The 22,323-nt window shown below is 43.1% G+C and overlaps 2 protein-coding genes across 4 annotated transcripts; both read right to left on the bottom strand.

Annotated features, from left to right (window-relative positions):
* Positions 1-385: 385 nt before the first annotated feature.
* Positions 386-4,261, bottom strand: LOC147445612 (uncharacterized). Of its 3 annotated transcripts, none has more exons than XM_086525064.1 (2): positions 3,914-4,261; positions 386-3,326 (listed from the first exon to the last, which is right to left on the bottom strand). In XM_086525064.1, the coding sequence occupies exon 2, from the start codon at positions 3,250-3,252 to the stop codon at positions 757-759; it is 2,496 nt and encodes an 831-aa protein (XP_086381190.1). In that variant the 5' UTR covers positions 3,253-3,326; positions 3,914-4,261; the 3' UTR covers positions 386-756. The 3 variants fall into 3 exon arrangements, with proteins under 3 accessions (XP_086381190.1, XP_086381191.1, XP_086381192.1); XM_086525065.1 differs by lacking the exon at positions 3,914-4,261 and adding an exon at positions 3,538-3,899; XM_086525066.1 differs by lacking the exon at positions 3,914-4,261 and adding an exon at positions 3,732-3,898.
* Positions 4,262-19,692: 15,431 nt separating this feature from the next.
* On the bottom strand, positions 19,693-21,307 carry LOC147445611 (uncharacterized). The gene is made up of 3 exons (XM_086524608.1): positions 20,944-21,307; positions 20,508-20,830; positions 19,693-20,415 (listed from the first exon to the last, which is right to left on the bottom strand). Exons 1-3 carry the CDS (start codon positions 21,305-21,307, stop codon positions 19,693-19,695), a joined length of 1,410 nt encoding a protein of 469 aa, XP_086380734.1.
* Between the last annotated feature and the right edge of the window lie 1,016 nt (positions 21,308-22,323).

Raw genomic sequence — 22,323 nt, 5'->3', positions numbered from 1 at the left:
CCCAGTTTGGTACTATGTACAAGTGTGATAGATTGGTTATCCCCATTCTCTCTTGACTAAGCAATCCTTGCCAAAAGAAAAGAACTGTTGTCGACTAAGGCACATACTCTACTTCTCTATCCACCATGGCAGGGCCTCAGCAAGCCCATAGTCTCGGTTCACATTTGGACCCTGGTTTAGGCTAATCTAACCAAGACAAATGATTACCGGGGATGAACCATTCTCAATAGGTCAGGAAATAGTCCGGACCTAAGTATTTCTAGAGCTGTAAGCATGCAATCTTGTGTGAGGCAATTGTATGACTAGTTCGTTGCCACTGTGCTTCAATGATTTTAGCTATGCAAACCAAAAGAGACAGAAGTTTCTTGAATCAAAGGCATGCAAGTGGAACCAAAGGTGCCATGAATATTTTTAACTTATGCAGTTCATATACTTGGTGGGTATGTCTTCCCAAGTTCCCTAATTCCTTTTGAGAGAGAGAGAGAGAGAGAGAGAGCACCCTTGTTGATCAAGAGCCCAAACACCAAAAGCAAATCAAAATGCACCAACATCCTTCTTACATTGGCATCAATGGATTCCAAGCTTTGTGTGCACAAGTGTCAGTTAGTGTTGTATGCCCCACTTGCGCGCACACACTCTAGCATCCAGAAGGCAGTATCTCCTGCCAAATGGTTAAACTAATCATTCTTGCAATGTGAGCAGAGTAGCTTAGACAACACCTTCTGTGACACCCAGCGAGATCGAAGCAAAGCCAAATTAAGCTATCATGCGTTTTTCTTGTCTTGCATTGTGAGAGTCCACAATCTCTACATCGGTGTGTGAGATTATAGCCTCAAAAGCTTCCACCAAAATCTTGACCTTGGCCTCCCCTGTAGGGGCTAACTTATGCACAACCCCCTCGATTGCATGATTGAGCATCCACTCTTCAGCTTGTTTTCTCTCGAGCATCTGCTGCTTCCTCAATATGACCGTCTCCGGACTCACCTCTTCAGTCCCTCTTAAAACCCTTCTCCTCCTTTGCCTCCTTGTGGTATTACTGCTCATGGTACCATCACTTAGGTCATTGGCAACTGTCTCACTCAATGTGTCCTTCCTCTCCAGTGCATCAATGCACACATTCTCTTCTCTGGCAAATGTATTACTTAGCTCTGCATCAGGTGTATCAACTTCGCTCTCATCTTCATCGCTCTGATCTTCATATTCTTCATGCAAGTTATCATGTATGGCTGATATATCATCATTTCTTTGTTCATTTTCTACACCATGCAACGATGTTATGTCATCTTCCTCAGTACCATTAACCTGTTTTCCATTTGGTGATGTTGTAACCCCGCTGAAATCATCATACTCTTCATGTAATGGCTGATGATCATTCCGTTCCCCATCCGCTACAGAAAATGGCACTAGATCACCACTATGTTTGACAACACTGTCCATGTTGCTGCCTTTCAAATTATCGTGCGCTATATCTGTAGCATTTAGTATAGCTAAATCACCAATCTTCCTATCCTCTACTATTCGGTCAGCATCAAAACAGCCACCATTATTGTCATCTGCTAGGTGCTTGCAACCCATGCTTCCATCTACAGGACTAGTGTCTACTACTACTTTAATACCAGCTGTTGGAGAGAGAATGCTTTCCAGGTCACCATCAAAATAACCACCATTATTGTCATCTGCTAGGCGCTTGAAATCCATGCTTCCATCAACAGGAATATTGTCTACTACTTCTTTAATATCAGCTGTTGGAGAGAGAATGCTTTCCAGGTCATTTCCTTCATCTTCGTCAAATTGCACACAATTTGTTTGGTTGGCCTCTCTCCTGCCATTCTCGCCCTCATCTGATGGCAAAGGCTTATCGATTGCCTCAGTCATTGGGGCATTGATTTGGGTTAATTCTACTGCATTACCAGATAGATCCTCTACATCAGCTTCTTCACTTGGCATCAAATCACCACAATTGATGGACAGCTCTTCCGCTTTGCTTTCTTTGTGCATTGGACTGCCATCCAAGTCCTCATCATCAGGCACCTCAGAATGCTCGATAGCAAAGGACTCTGCATCTTCATTAGAGCTTTCAATGTTACCTGCAAAATGTGTTTCATGGTGGTCCTTGGAAGACTCCACAACCAAGAACTTTAGCGATTCTGGCTCAGCCACCTCTCCATCGTGAAAACTGAAGTCAGCGTGCTCATCTACAGCAACATCTTGCACTCCAGCTGCCTCGCCACTTTTCAAGCCTATATCATCCTTTTCAATGCTCAAATTTCCATTCAACAGGCTCATGTCATCATCAAATGTACTTACATCACCTCCCAATAAACTCAAATCCACATCATCAGATTCGAAAGAACAACTGTTTGCAATCCTGTCTGCATTTAGAGGGCTCAACACTTCAATTGAAGGCTCTGGAAAAGGACTTGCTGTGTCACGCTCTGTAGCATCCGATTGATGTACATTAGGTGATTTGGGCCGGCCACTTTTGCTCTTTGGACCGAATTGAGCTTTGAGCAAGTGCCTTTTGGAGATTAGATACTTTTTTGGAGCCTTTGCCATAGCTGCTACATACTCAGGGTTGTTTGCAGCACAATTGAGGTTCTTGCATAACCTTATGGCAGACCGAGTGGTGCAAGCAGACACCCTTCCATCATTACCAATAAAACATACGGCACCCTCGGAAGCAGACCGTATGCACTCACTGCAAAGAGATGCATCTATGTCAACGGTTGGAGTTAACTTCCCCCCACTCAAAGATGGGCTTTTCTGATATATTGGCGACACGTGTGAAGATGGTTTGTGCACACCTGAAGTCTTGCTGTCATCCAATTTGTTGTGTGGAGACTTTGATGGCAAGGCCTCTTTCGGGATTTTTAGCACATCAGGTTTGTAATCTGAAGCTTTGACAAGAGGGTTAGCATCTATGGTGTAAGTCTTGCCTGCAGGCAGGCTTTTCACCGTTGTTTCCTTGCTCCTCCGCCATTGATCTGCATGCTTGCTTGAACCAACAGGGATAGGAGAAGAGGTCTTATGTGGGTCTTTTATGGCATTGCTGGCTTTGTGCACCACAGAGAGAGGCTTTCGCTCTTTCAGAGGCTCCTCATTGTTGGGCTTGAGAGGAGGCTTGGAAAGCTTAGTGCCAGAAGGGGGTGTGCGGAGCGGAGGCTTGTCAGTTATTTTACCAGTTTTGTTCTGCTTCTCCTTTAGAGAATCCTTGTACACTTCAAGGTCTTTGACAGTAAACATGGAAGCCATGGGATTGTTGCCTTATAACGAACCCCTTTGAAATATCTTGGAGAAAATGGTGTCCTCTAGCTTTGAATGCTTTCCTGCATTAACCAGGAAAAACAAAAAAGAAGCAATTAAGCAGCAATCAGCAACAGGCAAACATACAGAGCACCCACAAAGTCGAACTTTTTGATGAAGCAAACATAACCTTTCGAATTTAAATTTCAAATCGACATTCTTAGGTCATTAACAGCCGCACCCCCACCCCCACCCCCCAAAAAAATCCCTACACACACAGAGAGTGAGCCTTACACTCACACACATGGACTCCACAGGTCTACTCTTTGCCTGCCAAGGAGAACACCCATAACGAAATGGCGCACTCTCAACACCGGCTGGGAACTCATGTAGCCATAGGTGATCCAAGGTGGCTCCTTCCTGCAAAATATCTACATGCAGGTGTACTTGGCTTCTGTGTGAGAAGCTTGCACGCCATAAATATTTACCTGCTTGGCTTCTGTATGAGAAGTTTGGCACGCATATCCCTCCAATTTTGCTTGAGCCCAGAAAACATAGAAGTATTATTTTGCTACTGTGCAATGTGCAAGCCCTTTGAAGGGCTCAAATGAAGGTCGTAAATCTGGTCTTGTGGTAGGAGGTAGCCACAGCAGAGAAAGATTTTACTTACCCTGGTAAGATCGTCGCAGGAGGACGAACTTGCTTTACACTTTTGACCGAAATGGAAAGACGGGGCCGCTTCAAAGGGTTTAAGGGTGCACACAAGCACCGACTGTGCTGTTGCACTCGCAAAAGACAATCAATCTGAAAGAGGAGGCTTTGTGCAGGGTGGGCGCTTGGAAGTCTGCAGGGGAGAAGACAAATCTTATGATCTGCAGAGAGAGAGAGAGAGAGAGAGAGAGAGAGAGAGAGAGAGATGGAAGAAGGAACAGATTCAAATGCGGCGTTTTACTAGTGAGAGGACGTCCTGAAACTAGAGAGAGAGAGAGAGAGTTGGATTTTAGGTGCAGAAAGAGCGATATTTGAACGAGAGAGAGAGAGAGAGAGAGGAAACGACTCCCTAGAGAGAGCCCGTAACCCGTTCTGTGTGTGAGAGAGTGGAGAGAGACGAGAAACTAGAAGAGGGCCCATTACAAGTACACACGGGAACCCCTGTACATGCTCTCTCTCTCTCTTCAATTACACATTTGTGGAAATGGACAATTTCAGTTGAAACTTGAGGGTAGGACTTTTGCACGTTCAATAAGCAAGCCTCCCTCGTGTGACCCCACCCCCCACCCCATGTCTCACCCACTATAGCTCGCATCTTCTTCGTTTCCAAGACGTTCCCAACTTTGAATTTTGAACTATCTACAGCCTCTTCAGGGTTGTCAGACGGCTCCACCTTAGGCCCATCTCACACACGAGAGACCCGAAATGCCCACAATCAGGTGAGTGTTAGAAAAAAACCGGGGTCTAATGTATTTTAACCGGCTGAAATTATAAAATCCCGGTTAGATTTTGAGCTTGCCTTGAGGAGAACCGGCAAATTTACACAAGTTTTAGTGTAATTATTGGCAAAAGCTTCAAATTTTGACCTAAAAACTAGGAGAATTTCAAGTTTCCCCTTATTTTGATCGGTTGGAAAAATGTATTTTTCTAGCCCTGATCAGGTGCCATCACACTAGGCATGTATATGTATATGTATATGGATAAATGCGTATGTATATGTAGACGTGCATGTATATGTATCTTTATATGGGCAAAGAAAATAGGCTCCGTGCCAAGCGGCACCGAATGCCACCTCCGAGAAGTTGCCCAATTGAAAGTCTCTCTTTCTATGGAGCATTTCAAACTTTGGCCATGTTCAAACGAGGCGGCAGTAGAAATGTTGGAAGGGGTGTTCTTTCGGTGTGGCATTTACAAATTGGACGAAAAGGAAAAGGTGGGTTCCATGCATACCAACCCCCCTCCCCCACACACACACACACATATGAAAAACAAGGATTTCTACCCTACTTTTTAGCGTCAATTGTGGCCGTGGGAGTTGAATTGAGGCCCGCATTGTGGTAGCCAGGAGTAATTCAACTACGCCATTGCTGATTTGCTGCAAAGGATCCAGTTTTTTTTCTCTCTTTTTAGCTGCCATATCTTGTAAACCAAGGGGGCGGAGACACAAAAAGCAATGAGGTTTGCCGCCATGCTTGTCTGAACGGAGCCTTTTTTGCTTCTCTCCAAAAGCTAATGCACTAACAAATTGTCACTAGCAATAGCAGGCTTGCTTTTTATAGTAGAAAAACTGACTGTTTAATATAATTACTAGCAATTTTAGTATAATTGTTACTAGCAACTAGTAAAACAGCGCCGCCTTCGGCGGCGGCATGGCCTCTATTACCCTCAAGCTCTTTGCTCTTGGCAAATTTCATAAAAACAGATGAAGCAAATTACTCTCTCTCTCTCTCTCTCTCTCTCTCTCTCTCTCTCTCTCTCTCTCTCTCTCTCTCTCCCCCCCTAGTGTTGAAGTCTACACTTGCCGAAGGAGTTGAAAGCTAGTATAGCCACCCTCTTTTGGTGCCCCCTCTCTCTCCCTCTCTCTCTCTCTCTCTCGCAGTCATCAAGGCTATAGGGCCCTCCTTCATCAGTCCTCCTTCAAATTTAAAATTTAGAGGTAAATCTCAAAATTTGTGGGTGGGATTACACTAAACCTTGGTGTTTTTCGAGCATTTTCCTTTGTCTACATACTGGGTGGATTCTCTCTCTCTCTCTCTCTCTCTCTCTCTCTCTCTCTCTCTCTCTCTCTCTTTGTTGTCCATGTACTGGGCTCTCTCTCTCTCTAGCTAGAGAGAGAGAGACAGAGCTCTCTCTCCTTTCCTCTCTCTCTCTCTCTTGAAGCGAGACACAAAGAGAGAGGACAACATGAATCTTTGCAAGTTCACATGAAAACCTTTATGCAACAACCTAAACAAAATTCATCACAATATATTTTCAAACTAACTTTGCACTAACATATAGAGTAAGTGATATTTCTCATGTCAAAAAATATAACATGCGTAGAGACTTAAGATTTCTACGCTCAAAAGTGTAGTCTACGACATGCCCTACTGCGGTATCGAACCACCCATGGTCCACGATGTAAAACACATCTACCAATCACTGGAGGAAGAGATCCTAAACAAAAACACATAGGAACCAAGCACCGAGACTAAGATTCTGAGCAAACATAGTATTAATTGGACGGGTTCTGCCTAACTCTGCAATGGTGACACGTGCTCTGAATCCTCTCTGAATAGCAACTTGAATGTAGCACAGCAAGCTCGGATCCTATGAAGCATGATATATACCCACCATCAAGAATTCTTGGTAATATTGTAATCTATAGCCAAACAAAAAGCTATTAATATAGATAGATATTTTGATACACAAAAGCTATTACTTTACTATATCAATATCAACATTGTTACCTTGCTACATCCAAGTCCTCGAGTAGATGAATCACCTGCATGGCTATGATTGGACCCCTCCATAATGGTGGATCTAATACATAATTGTTGACTGTGAGATTTAAATTCTTTAAAGTATAAAAATGTCACAAACACACATATACAATATTTTACCTCGGACGTGTCGAGGTCGTCTTGCTAGTGTGTAAGTCACAGAGGCGTTAGGATCCATCTCCATTCATACATATATAAAGGATTAGAAATTCATCAAAAAGCACATGAATCATAAATCTAGCAGCACTAATAAATCTTAGTCCTTTGCTTCTCACCGAATATACCTTACTTGAGGCTACACCATGTTTCATCTATAATTCATAAGAAGATACTAAGCTTATAAATGACAAAGAAATAGTCGCTCTATCGCTTCCTGCGAGAGTCACCGTGCTTTTTTATTGGATGAAACATATCCAACCACGTTAAGCCCCATGGCAAGGGGGTGGCAAGGGGCAATGGATTGTTGTTATAAATGCACTTAACTTCATAAGGTCAATTGCAACACCTCTTTGTAGACAATGTTAGAAGTGTATGTTCTTTGATTTTCATGTCTACTAATGCTTGTTAAGTGACTATCACCAACCACAACCTTGATGGAAGAAGAGGATCTCACGCGAGACATTGCCACATACAATTGACCATGGGTGAAAACAGGTGTTGGCAGATACAATCCAAGAACTCCCAATGTTTGGCCTTGTGCCTTGTTGATTGTCATCCCAAAAGCACAAGGTAGGGGAAATTGGCGGCGTCTCAAATCAAAAGAGAGACCTTCTCTAGATCCCATGAGAAAATCAATCCTTGGAATGAAAATTGCATGTGACCTTGTAATTATTTCTGCTTCAATCACTTTGTTGTGGAATTGCTTACAAATCAAGTGTGTCCCATTACAAAGACCACTTCTTGGATCCAAATTGTGAAGCAACATAACTGGAGCATTATGTTTCAATTGTAAAACATGCGGTGAAAAACCTCCCCCAAGATCTAAACTATTTACAAACTCACTTGTAAATAAAATGCTATCACAATTTGATTCACACACTAAGTCTCGACTGACATATATCTTATAAGTACCAAGAAATTGCTGCAAGCCCAAATTGTTTATAGCATCCACCTCCTTGTTCCGTGGAGCCAAAATTGCTCTATCCTTGAAAAAGGTTGCATGGCAAGAGAGTGTTTCAAGGTCTCTATACATGCAAGCAATCAATGCATGCAAATTATTTTGTGGTAGCATCATGCAGGCCGGCAATGTTGGAATTAGGGTTGCAGAGAAACGTACACAGCTTGGAGAAGACGAAGGAAGCTCAAGGCACACAATAGAGAGTGTATTACTTAGTCTGCAATGGAAAGATAGATAGCCCTAGAGTGATGGGCGTATATGCAATGCTCGGGGGAAAAAACCCTCCTAAAGAGGAAAAAATTTGCCCCGGCGGTCCTAGTGTGTTCACACACATCACTACCACATGTATATGGTAACAAATCCCCCCTGGAGTGATGCAGTGAACGAGAGTTGGCACGTGAGTAAAGGGAAGTGTCATGCCCTGAGGACATGACCAGTCCACAAACGGGAGTAATCCCAAATCTTTGCGGAAAGCTTCAAGCTTCTCACGAGACAATGCCTTTGTGAAAAGATCTGCAAGGTTGTCCTGTGTTAGCACATAAGCCAAGCTAATCTCTTCTACTGAGAGCCTCTCCCTGACATAGTGGTAATGCACCTCAATGTGCTTTGTGCGAGCATGAAAAACTGGGTTCCTCGCAACTGCCAATGCACTCTGACTGTCAGTGTAGATAGTGTTGGCAGTGTCCTGTCCAACACCCAAATCAGCCATAAGGCGTCTGAGCCATACACACTCAACCGTAGTTGTGAAGACTGCCTTGTACTCAGCCTCACAACTCGAAGTGGCCACAGTAGGTTGCTTATTGCTCAACCATGATATACATGAACTGCCAAGCATGAAACAAAAACCACTTGTGGACACTCGCGTGTCAAAACAACTAGCCCAATCTGAGTCCGAAAAAGCATGTAAGTCTGGCGTCAATGATCCCCCCTTGGGATAAAACAAGCCAAGATGTAAAGTGCCACTAAGGTAGCAAAAAATCCTCTTGACAGCCTGCCAATGCTTAGACCCTGGGCTATGCATGAATCTGCTGACCTGTGAGACTGCAGAATATTTGGCCTCGTGTTGCATACATAAATGAGGCAGCCAACAGCAATTTGGTAAAGAGTAACATCAACAGGATCGTCAGCATCATGTAGACAACTTCAAACCTGTTTCCATGGGAGTGGCAATAGGTTTGCAATCCTCAAGTCCAAACTTACATAGCAATGTCTCTATGTAACTTTTCTGACACAAGGCAATACCACCATCACACTGCTTGAACTGTATACCCAAGTAATGATGCAATAGCCCCAAATCTTTCATCTTGAAAGTAGCATTCAAATCAGCCTTAAATTCAGCAATATGTCTCTCATTTGGTCTAGTGATCAGCAAATCATCAACATAAAGAACCACAATGAGAAGTGCATCATCCTCACGCTTTACATACAATGTGCTTTCTGTTGGACTATTACGAAAGCCTTGTATAACCAAATGAGTGTCAGCTTTCTCATACCAAGCACGAGGAGATTGCTTCAACCCATACAAAGCCTTCTTACATCTGCACACTTTGTCCTCTTGTCCTTTTATGACAAAACCGCGAGGCTGCGTTACATAAACTTCCTCAAATATGTCACCATTCAAGAAAGCAGTAACAATGTCTGATTGATGTACATCCCAACCAAAATGAGTTGCCAATGCACATAGAAAACGCACAGTAGTCATACGACAAGTGGGAGCAAAAGTCTCTTCATAATCTATGCCTTTTTGCTGTGCATAACCCTTTGTAACAAGTCGAGCCTTATGGCGATCGATCTCACCATCCGGCTTGCGTTTCAACTTGTAAACCCACTTCGTACCAATGGCCTTTTTTCCAGGAGGCAAATCACATAAAGTCCATGTGTCATTTTCTATAAGTGCATCATATTCTGATTGCATGGCAGCCATCCAATTTTTTGAATTATGTGCTTCATCAAAAGACAGAGTCTCCTCAACATCATGTAAGCTAGACACAGCCAAAGTATAACAATCTGATGCATAAGATGCATGGCGAGAGCCTGAACGAGTACGACTAGACAAAGGTGCATCCAATTTACTGTCACGCAAAGTGTGCACCAGCCATTTTGGCATACCTCTAGCCTGCTCATTTTCAGCCCTTTCCTCATCAAGTACATCTTGTACATCTACATCAGTAATAGGCTGATCTATAACATTTTCAAAAAACCCCATAGGCTGTACATTGGAAATTACATTCGTATTTCCACCACTAAAAAGAGGCAACAAAGTGTCATAAATGTCCTATGAGCTTACATTACTGTCTCTAGTACATGACAGCAAGGGCTGAACAGAATCTTCCACAAACACTACATCCCGTGAAACCATAATACGTTTTGTTTGCGGATGATACAACCTGTAACCTTTGCTTTCAGCACTATAACCAACAAAAATACATTTGACAGCCTTATCATCCAATTTTCTGCGCTGTGTTTGTGGCACCAATGTAAAAAAAGAGGATGCAAGAGAGCTACACAAGACAAGCACACACCACACAGAGATGGAAAGCTTCTTCTTCTTCTCACAGAAAACAGAGTACAAAATGACTAAGTGCTAAAACTGAAAAGTAGCACATATGTACATGCGGTCACTCAGTGTGAACTCGCTAGAAGCGTACTAGGCTGGCACTATAAGTGTAGTCAAGCTGTATAATCACTGGCAGAGATCCTCCGTGTCGGTCACCTAATGCGCCTGTGAGTAAATGTCGTAAGCGGCCAAGACCCGTAGTGGATGCCAGCTCAAGATGTAGAGCTCGACATCTCAACACTCCCCCTCAAGCTCTGCATGTCGCAGAGTCCAAGCATAGTCCGGAAACGTCGAAGCTTCTCAGCTCCGAGGGCCTTGGTAAAGATATCCGCTATCTGCTCCTCTGTGCTGACGTAGACCAAGTCGATGTCGCCCGCCAACACTCACTCTCGAATGTAGTGGTAATGGACCTCTATGTGCTTGGTCCTAGCATGGAACACTGGGTTCCTAGCCAACTGCATGCTGCTGAGGTTGTCACAATGGATGACAATCTGCTGGTCCACCTGCACTCCCAAGTCCTCAAGTAATGTGCGTAGCCAAGCTACCTCGCACGCCGCAACTGCTGCACCTCTGTACTCGGCCTCTGTGCTCGATAAAGCAACCGTAGGCTACTTTTTGCTGCTCCAAGTAACAGCAGCACTCCCAAAAGAGAACATGAAGCCACTTGTAGATCTCCTATCAACAATGCTACCTGCCCAATCTGCATCTGTATACCCATACAATGCTAATGGTGCATCTGCTGCATAGAACAATGCGTAGTCAAGAGTCCCTTGCACATACCGAAGTGTGCGTCGTACTCCATCCAAATGTGGCTTCCTCGAAAGCTGCATGAACTGACTCTCCAAGCCTACAGTGTAGCTCAAGTCTGGCCTTGTGATAGTCAAGTAGATTAGACTACCCACAATCTTCCTATACATCTTGACATCCTCAACAACATCACCCTTCTCTGCACTCAGCTTTGCATTCACATCCAAGGGAATAGAAATTGGCTTACAATCAGCCATACCATACTTTGACAACATGTCCAAAGCATACTGTCTCTGTACAGCCATACACCCTCTGGAGTCCTGATCACCTCAATGCCAAGAAAGTAGCGCAACTCGCCCAAATCTTTCATTTCAAACTCCTGTTTGAGAAGACCCTTCACATGGTCAATCTCCATAGCATTGTCACCCACAATAATAAGGTCATCTACATATATGGTAATGACCACAATCCCCACATCACTCTCACGTACATAGAGTGAATGATCAGCATGAGCTCTCCTAAACCCAATACTGACAAGATACTTGGCAATCCTGTCATACCATCCTCTAGAGCCCTGCTTCAAACCATACAAAGCTTTGAGAAGTCTGGATACATAATCTGGGTAACCTGGATCGACATAACCAGGTGGCTGATCCATATACACTTCCTCTTGCAACTCACCATTCAAGAAGGCATTCTTTACATCCATTTGATGCATAATTTATCCTCTAGATGCAGCCACTGCTATGACAGCTCTCACAGTCGTCATCTTTGCCACTGGAGCAAAGGTCTCCTCATAGTCTATGCCATACGTCTGTGCATAACCCTTTGCGACCAGCCTTGCCTTGTGACGCTCAATGTTACCATCAGCCTTATGCTTGGTTTTATACACCCATTTACAGCCAATAGCTTTCTTGCCACTTCGCAATGGCACCAACTCCCATGTGTCGTTTGCTTCCAATGTAGCCATCTCTTCATTCATTGCATCATCCCAATGCACATTTCCAACCGCATCCTCAAAACATGTGGGCTCCACATCCTGTATCACCTTAGCCATGTAGGCTTGGTGATGCGCCAGATACCCATCATAAGTCAATTTCTGAACTGGATTTCTGACTCTGTTAGATCTGCGCGGTCCTGGGTCACTCCTTTGCCCTCTAGCATCTTCTTGTACTTTCCTTACATCAGGTGTCCTGACAACCGGAATTCCAAATTCCTCATCAAGACTTTGTTTAGAACCATCTAAATCCATGTCTACATGTGAAAACCCTGATGATGCATCAGCCATAAAGGGAGGTTCATCAACCTTTCCTTTCCTTTTCGTGATACATTCCCTGTACCTGCTGGTGGAGTAACCTGCGTACGTAGTCTACCATTCCATGGCTTCTCAACAGAGCCACGAGAAGAGGAATCTTGTGGTCCACTCAAAAACTGTGACTGTGGCCTCACATTTTGTACAACCACATCATCTTTTACATCAGCCCCAATAGTACCATGTGCATTACTGTACCAGCTGCTCATCTCACCAAAGACTACATCTCTGCTCACTCCGTGTAGTAGGATTGTAGCACTTGTACCCCTTTTGTTCAAGGGAATATCCCACAAGAATACATTTCTCTGCTTTAGGATCCAATTTCCTACGCAACTCATCTGGTACATGCACGTAAGCTATGTAGCCAAACACTTTCAAGTGTGCCAAATCAGGCTTTGTACCTGTAAACTTTTCCTCAGGTGTTACATCATGCACCACAGCTGTAGGTGTCCTGTTCATAATGTACACAGCTGTATTTACAGCTTCAACCCAGAAATGATGAGGCATGTTCTTCTCATTCATCAATGCACGTGCAACCTCTGCAATGTGCCTGTTTTTCCTTTCTACGACCCCATTCTGCTGTGGAGTATATCTGCATGTAAACTGCCTGCGTATACCATGCATTCGCAAAAAATCTGAAAAATCATTGGAGACGTACTCTCCCCCTCCATCTGACCTCAATGTCTTGATTTGCATATCTGTCTCCTTCTCAATCATGACTTTGAAGTCTTGAAAGTGACCAAACACTTCACTTTTGTTATGCATGAAGTAGACCCATACTTTCCTTGTATGGTCATCAATGAAAGAGACACAATACCTGCAACCATGTATACTTGCAGTATCGGTTGGACCCCAAACATCTGTGTGCACCACCTCAAGTGGCTTTTTACATACATTGCCCTCATGTGGAAATGAGCCCTTTGACTGTTTTCCAAACTGGCATGCTGCACACACTTTATGCATACCATCCACCTTGAATTTGGGCAAACCTTTTACAATCTGTTTTGATTGCATGCTGCGCAATCTCTGCTCATTGACATGGCCAATCTGTTTGTGCCAAATGTCAACATCAGCCACAACACCTGTGCCCTGTGCAAATAATGTAGCTTTTACCTTAGGCATGTCTACATTCAGCGTAAACATTCTGCCCACACATTTGCCCTCTGTGATCAGCTTACAGCCATTCTGGAAATCTTCTACATAACAGCCATTTGGATTGAAGCGAACCTGCAAACCCTACTCAACCATTTGTCCAACAGAAACAAGATTCTTTGTAATGTTTGGGACATGAAGTACATTTTCTAAGTACTTTGATTACCCACTCTTCGTATTTAGAGGTATGTCCCCTACATGAGCAATGGGGTGAGCCGTGTCATCTCTTGTCTGCACATAGCCTGACACATCTGGTTTGCGCATATCTCTAAACCACTCTCCACGAGACATCATGTGATTAGAGGCACCTGAATCCACATACCAAACATCATCTTGGGTGGAATTCTCTACAGTCATTGTATTCATTACATGCTGCATAACAAACATGCGCTCGTTTTTGCTGTCATCTGCATCTCTGCTAGTAGATGCATAGTTGCCCTATTCTCTCTTTTCACTTGCTTTTCCCTTTGGACAGTCACGTGACATGTGACCTCTTTCACCACAAGTCCAACATTCTCTGCTATCTGCAGTATGTTGCTGCCAGCTTGATCCTGCACCACGACCTCTTTGACTCCCCCTGCCTTGAGACTGGTTTCCCCTGCCACCTATATTGTTTTGATTTGATTGACCTTCTCGAAATTGGCCCCTGCAACCACTTGGGCCTCGACCACGACCTCTACCTCTACCTCTGTTGGAGTTAGAATTGAAGGCTTGTTCAGAATTATTTCTGCCATGAGAAGAAGATGTGTCAAGGTTCTTCTCCTCAAGAATAAGCAGAGAAATCAAATCTTGGAACACGGGGATGTCGTCTCTTGTATTCATGGAAGACTTGAAATGTACATACTCATATCCTAGACCATCCAAGCATGCACGGACAATGTTATCGTCTTCCACTGAGACTTTAATAGATCCAAGAGCCTCAATGATACTCTTGATCTTCAAAGCATAATCATTGATGGAGAGGTGTTCCTCTTAACCTGATTTAGCTCCGACTTTAGTTGAAGCTTCCTGGCCTTGGTGTTCACCTCGAACACCAAGGTGTTCACCTCGAACACTCTGCCTAAGTTTTTCCATGCAATGACAGGGGTTTCAGCATTTTGTAGATAGCCCATCATGCCATCTGTGATGCTCATAGAAAGCCAATACATCACTTTGCTTTGGCCTTGTTGCCAGTCCCTCAAAGCTTTCCTTTGTTCAGCTGTAGCATTTGCCTCGGGAATCTCTGGTTCTTTTTCATTGTCTCCTTCTACATAGTCCCAATAACCTTTTCCTTTTAGGAAATTTGTTATTCTGAACTTCCATGAAGGGTAGTTATTTTTCTCAAGCTTCTCAGTAACAATCTGACTGAAACCGTCAGACATCTTGAAGCACTAAGACAAAATAGCTGCAATCTACAAAAACCTGCAAATCTGCTGAACCTGCTATCGTGGTACCTGTAACGCTTTCTACACTCAACGAGTGTCCACAATCAAGCGTACATACAACCACTGTACTTGTACAGTAAATCTCTGTGTACTGCACTTTGGAGACCTGTTCAAAAACAATCTGGTCGTGGATTGCGAACGAAGGGATTGTGATGCTCTTGCTCTCTTAGCCTCTCTTGCCTGCACCAGGCTCTGATACCATGTAAAGAAAGAGGATGCAAGAGAGCTACACAAGACAAGCACACACCACACAGAGATGGAAAGCTTCTTCTTCTTCTCACAGAAAAGACAGTACAAAATGACTAAGTGCTAAAACTGAAAAGTACACATATGTACATGCGGTCACTAAGTGTGAACTCGCTAGAAGCGTTCTAGGCTGGCACTATAAGTGTAGTCCAGCTATAGAATCACTGGCAGAGATCCTCCGTGTCGGTCACCTAACGCGCCACTGAGTAAATGCCGTAAGCGTCCAAGACCCGTAGTGGATGCCAGCTCAAGATGTAGAGCTCGACATCTCAACAACCAAAGCATATGCCAAACAGCCAAAAACACGCATGTGCTCAATAGAAGGCTTTCTATCATGCCATGCTTCATATGGAGTAATAGACTGCAAAGCTTTCGTAGGACACCTGTTTAGTACATAAGTGGCACACATGATGGCCTCAAGCCAAAAAGAATGCGACAAAGCTTGACTTTTGACCATACATCGTGCCATTTTCATAAGTGATCTGTTTTTCCTCTCAGCAACACCATTTTGCTGAGGTGTATAAGGCACTATACATTGGTGTTTTATCCCATGACTAGCTAGAAATGCATTAAATTCATGAGACATATACTCCCCCCCTCGATCGGAACGGAGGGTGCCCATAGTACATTTCGAGACATATACTCCCCCCCTCGATCGGAACGGAGGGTGCCCATAGTACATTTCGAGACATTTTCAGCCATAGCCAGAAATTGTTTGAAGCACATAAAAACTTCGGACTTTGCTTTAAGCGGAAATATCCATGCATGCCTGGAGTAATCATCAATGAAAGTCACAAAGTACAGGTAATTGCCCAAGGACGGAGTTTGCATGGGCCCACAAACATCACTATGCACAAGCTACAACCTGCATGTGGCCCGAACTGAACCATCCTTTGGAAACTTAGAACGCTACATCTTACCCAAAATACAACCTTCACAAACATGTTTGACAGGTGCTTCAAGAGGCGGCAAAGAAGCAACCATATCAGATTTCTGCAAACGCAGCAAACTGGCAAAATTCAGATGACCAAAACGTGCATGCCAAAGTTTTGCATCTGAAATAGCCCTTGAATCTGCAACTGCATTTGCAAAATTTTATCCACACTTGTCATACAAAGTGAGCTTATACAACCCACAACACAAAAGGCCAGATGCAACAATTTCATCACCAAAACTGAGATCATGAACTGTACATCTGTCATCCACAAATTTGACTACAAGTCCAAGTCTAGCAAGTGCAGATACAGACAAGAGATTCTTCTTGATCCCAGGTACATAAAGTGCATCAACAAGTGTGAAGGAACTGCCATTTGCAGTAGTAAGCACAATCTTTCCAACTCCCTGAACTGGATAAGAGGCATTGTTGGCACAAGTGACAGAATTCCCATGAGGGACAGACTCGAGAGAGGTAAACAATTCATGATGTGAGGTAATGTGCTTTGTAGCACCACTATCGAAATACCACACATGTGAATCTGCAGCAACTGACAAGCATGCATCATGGATAGCAGGATTGTAAGTGCACTCTACGCTAAAAGCCCATTCTGCATCAACATCAGCGTCACAGTCTCCTTTCACAAAAGACTCAACAATGGCTGCATTTGTAGTGGAACCAGCATTTGCAGTGGAACCACCTCTTTCTTCTTAGCCTCTTTGGCCTTCAACTTAGGACACGACTTGATCAAGTGATCATTAGCTTTACAATAATGGCAACGCATCTTCTTTTTTCCCTTATCACCAGAATTTCCAGATGAATTGCTGCCAGCAGAAGCATTAGGAACAAAATTTTTGCCACTCGCAGCAGAACCATAAGAAGTGGCTGCATTATTGTTACTACCCTTTCTTTGAGAAGCAATAAAAGCCTGTTCAACTGCACGCTGCCTAGTCCTGTTTTTTCTAGAAAGTGACTCTTGCAACAACAATGTGAATAATTCATCAAACTTGACAACTTCAGGATTTCCTTAGGTCATCAGTCTCCAAGTTCTAGCAAAAGTCTGGTAGAAATCTGGTAAGGTATCGAGAACAGTCTGCACAAGGGAACTTTCTGAAATGACTTCACCTGCAGAAATAAGTTGCTCATTGATATCCTTGACACTAGCAAGGAAAGTATCCATATCATCTTCCTCATGCATAATCTTTGACTCCAGCTCTTTACGCAACAAAGCAATTTTAGCCTCATTGCGGCTTGCATAAAGACCTGCTAGAATATCCGAAGCCTGTTTTGCAGATTTTGCTGAACGGATGTGAGGAACAATGGTGTGCTTCACAGACAACGCAATCAATGCATGAGCTTGTGCATCCTTTACATCCCAACGAGCTTGTTTTGCCGTAGGCAAAACAACTCTAACAGCAACAATCCTTGCAGCAAGATCTGCAACATCCTCAACATCGCCTACATCCTCAGAACCAGGACGTACATCAATGCCCTGCACAATGTTCCAGATGCCCTTTGACACAAGAACATGTTGCATCATATAAGCCCACATAGGGTAGTTGTCCCCATCCAACCTGTCCTCGGCAGCAAACATCTTGAACACATCTGTGTTGTTGTTGTCAGCCATGGTAAATGCTGCACCTGATGTGAAAACTACCCGAATATAGGAGAAACAAAGCGGGAACAACACGTGCTATATAGCACAAACCATAGAAGACTATAAGGGACCTGTTATGCAGAAAACGGCACTGACAAAAATTTTGCACAAAATGACAAAATAGCCTGTGCAGTACTGCTTGTAGTGGAAACGAAGGCCGAAATGAGCCCAAATAAAAAATATGAGCAGACCAAGCTCTACGAGCTTGCCCGAAATTTTTGTCGACCTACGAACGCTCGCCAAAGCTCACTGAAATCAGAGAAAATGAGCAGGCGTGTACTGGAGCTGCTGGCGACTAAGCCCGAGAGGATGCAACCTGCTCTGATACCAATTGTTGGAATTAGGGTTGTAGAGAAACGCACACAGCTTGGAGAAGACGAAGAAAGCTCAAGGCACACAGTAGAGAGTGTATTACTTAGTGTGCAATGGAAAGATAGATAGCCCTAGAGTGATGGGCGTATATACAATGCTCGGGGGAAAAGACCTCCTAAAGAGGGAAAAAATGCCCCGGCAGTCCTAGTGTGTTCACACACATCACTACCACATGTATATGGTAACAGGAAAAGCCACATTATCAAGTATGTCCCCATCACAAACATCGCCATTACCAATATCAAGTGTCCATTGCACAAACTCTCTTTCAATAACATTACTGAAACAATTGACCACTCGCATATTCTATGTTAGATGCATGATTTCTGTACTTTGCCAAATGTATGAGTGTCACAAAGATGCATTAACAATGTCTGCTCTTCCTCCTTTACGCACAACAAGTAATATCTGTCTGAAATCACCACCAAGGAGGAGAACCTTTCCACCAAACAACATGTTATTTTGCATGACATCTTTTAGTGTCTTATCAAGAGCCTCAAAAGCGTGTCTACGAGCCATGAGGGCTTCATCCCATATGATCAATGAACTCATTTGCAACAGCTCAGCAAGCTGGCTGTTTACTTTAATGTTACATGTGGACTCATAAGTTATATCAATAGGGAGCTTGAATCTAGAGTCTGCAGTCCTTCCATTGTCGAGAAGTTGTGCTGTAATCCCGGACGATGCACATGCCAAAGCAACTTTGGACTCTCCACGTATCCGAGAGAGCAATGCATTGTAGAGATAAGTCTTTCCCGTTCACCTGGCCCATACAAGAAAAAAAACAGTCCCTCTACTCATGCCAGCTGCTTGTAAAACCCGATTGTAAGCTTCCCTTTGTCCAACATTGAAAGATGATTCCATTCGAGCAGACAATACTCTTTGTTCCTCTCTGTTATACATGAACTCTTCAGCAAGCACTCCATGCTCACTCATAATTTACAATGTGTGATCCACCTAGGGCATTCCAGAATAATCCGAGAGCCTCTTTCCATAGTGTTGAAGCATTGTCTCTAAGTTTGACAAAGCTTGGTTTTGTGCCATGTGCTCACAGATATTCGCATCATTTGTGCGAACCCTCATATGATATACATGGTCCTCAGAAATCTCCTTATAGAAGCGATTCCACAATGCACCAGGATGTATCGGATCACAAAAAACCAGAATGACTACAAACAGTAGACGCAATTGTTGCCCTGTTTGTTGAAAAGAAGCTTCTTCCAAACAAAGAAATCATTCATCATCAACTTGCAATAATCCTCGTGCATTACATGCTTCTTTAAATGTGTCATATACCTGTCCATTGAAGGTTCTAATATCCTCACAAGACTTACATCCTTTGCACATGTTGAGTAACATACGCAAATAGTAAAAATCTCCAGCATTGGGAATAATGTGGTACATTCTTCCAATCATTTCACCAATTTGTCTTTGAGTCCATGTTCTACTTGCTGGCTTCTAAACCCACTTTGTTGGGAAGTCTATGTACAACAAATCGTTGGCCTCTAGATATTTTTGATTTGCAACAAACCACTCAGTGAGCGTTGTCTTTTTGTTGACCTCTCTCTCCACCACACTCTGTACAGTCGCTCTGTCGTTGAAGATGACTTGATTTTGATGAGGCAAGTGAACTTGGAGCCGTTGTATGTCAGGTTTCTCTTGATGCATGTGAAACCCAAATATATGCCAGATAGCCTCAGATGCTAATACATATCGAGCATTAAGATAGTTTGTAACTTCATTTAGAAGCCCTTCACTATCTTGTAGAACAATAGTGGCCTTGTCATGTCCCTTATACACATACTTGTAGAGACGTTTCACAGCGGATATAGTGGAGCAAAGCTCCACATTAATATGTGCATTGTACCTTATTGACAAAAATGGATTGTATGGAACAATCCATTTATTACTCATTTGCACTTTATTACGAACCGTGTAATTTCCATCATCCCTCCTCATGTACGTTGGGTATCCATCCCTAGCCACAGTAGTCGATGCACTGAAGCTTCGAGGATATTTAAACCTGCACTTTCCCTCTTTCATACATGGAGCATTCTTATTCAAGTTTCCACACGGGCCATGCACATTACGCCGACTGATAACATCATACAACTGTGGAAACATTACCTTATCAGGGAGCTCCGCACACACAATCTTATCATAATGCAATGTCTCTGCTGGCTTATGCTCAGATGCAAGTATCAATAGAATGTGAGCATGAGGAAGGCCTCTCTTTTGGAACTCAATCACAGAAATGTGTCCAATGACCTTACCAAAAATAGCTCTCTAATAAGCAAGCCCATCAAATCCTTGAACTTATGGTAGAAAACACGGGCAGTAAGATCAGGACGATCATTGGATGTCTGTGCAGGTAGTAATGCATCTTGTATCTCCTTCCATCCAGGATTGCATGTGAATGTAATGAAGAGATCAAGTTTTCTTCTCTTGCGTACAATTGCCATGGCATCCTGATACAGCTGGTGCATATAGCGAGGGCCACCAACATACGAAGAAGGCAATACAACCCTTCTTCCAACATTAGCACCCAATAACGATTCTCTATCATCCCTTGTTCCATCTCTTGCTCCAACCATACCTGTCAAGACCTAATACACCTCACTGCAAATTTCACTTTGATGACTACGAACCCACAAAAGCCTCAACCCATACAACTATATGCATCAACAACATATTGTTGCAGTAGCCTACCACCACGTAAAAGACATTGTGTCGTGTCATCTCTAATTTGCAATCTATACTTGTAGAAATACATTGTAGAAATATACTTTGTAGTTTCATTTACTCGCTCTCTGCTTACTTCCACTCTGTTCACTTGCGATATGTAAGGACTCCAACCTTCTTCACCATTTGGAAATAGCAACACATATAATAGAGGCATGTATGACCTATGGCAATTTGAGATTCTTTTTAGACCACCGCCCAAAAGATTCAACACAATATCACGATGGCCAATGCTGCTCTCTTCACCCTGACTAGGCATGATTGTAGCAACTTCCACACTTGTTGGAGAAACATATTGCCAGTCATTCGTACGCTTCTCAGTAATGACCATCCTAATATTGGAAGTTTGAACCATTGTAGCAAACTCCCTAAAAGTTTGAACATACGGATTTACTCGATGCATCATCGATTGCAAGCTTTCCAAAAAATTTGGTTTGAGTTTAGAAACATGACTCATCCTATTTTGCAACTCATTCTCAGTGTCAAAAAAATACAATTGAGCAAAGCGAGGGATTTGACCTGATCGTTCTTCTGGCATCAATGGACCAATGTTATGATAAATAGATCCATGCACTTTGAAGGTATAGATTCCTTTTCTTTGGCAGAAAGATTCATCTATATAAGCTCCCAAAGAAGAAAATGCCAACACACTATTGTATGCTCTGATATGTTTCAAGAATTTTCTACTTCTAGTATTACCCCCGTGCATCAATTCTCTTAATTCTAAAGGAGGTTCACTTAATGGCGGCAAAGAAACATTTCCTGAGTTGCAACAACTCTTCCCCACAAATGTGCGAATGGTCTTTGCTTCTGTTTTCCAAGCTAAAGCACCACAAAAGGAACATGCAAAATCCAAGTTGCCTATGTTGTGAAGAATACACTTTTCATGAGAAAGAGACAACATAGAGATATGCATCAAGGAAGTGGTCTCAGAATATAAGTAGGTGATAGATAGGCAATGTGTCTCAAATTTGGAGTAATCTCCCTCTCTGGAGACAATTACACGCTCTTCAGGAACGTCTCCATTATTGGCTTCCAAATTGCCTTCCACTTCAATCCCTAACTTTGTGAGAGCATTGACTCTATATCTACATCCAATGCAATCCTTCCCTGAGGAACTTCATTGCATCGATTCACGTTTATCAAATGCTGGCAATCTTCCAAGTGAGGCACATTAATCTTCCTCAGAGAATGTTGAACTCTATCTTGCGCTGCTGCACGTCGCATCGCTCGAGAGGCTTGACATATCCTACTACGTCTTGCATGTCCAGGAGACAACACCTTTGGACCAATAGCCATCTGTCCAAAAAAGAACTCTTATAAGTACTCACAGATATATACAGGTTA

This window comes from Adiantum capillus-veneris, chromosome 12, assembly GCF_014529385.1.
Source record: "Adiantum capillus-veneris isolate H3 chromosome 12, ASM1452938v2, whole genome shotgun sequence".
NCBI classification, from domain to species: domain Eukaryota; kingdom Viridiplantae; phylum Streptophyta; class Polypodiopsida; order Polypodiales; family Pteridaceae; genus Adiantum; species Adiantum capillus-veneris.
Note: the sequence above shows the minus strand (reverse complement) of the source record. Positions and strands in the feature narration are given on the sequence as shown.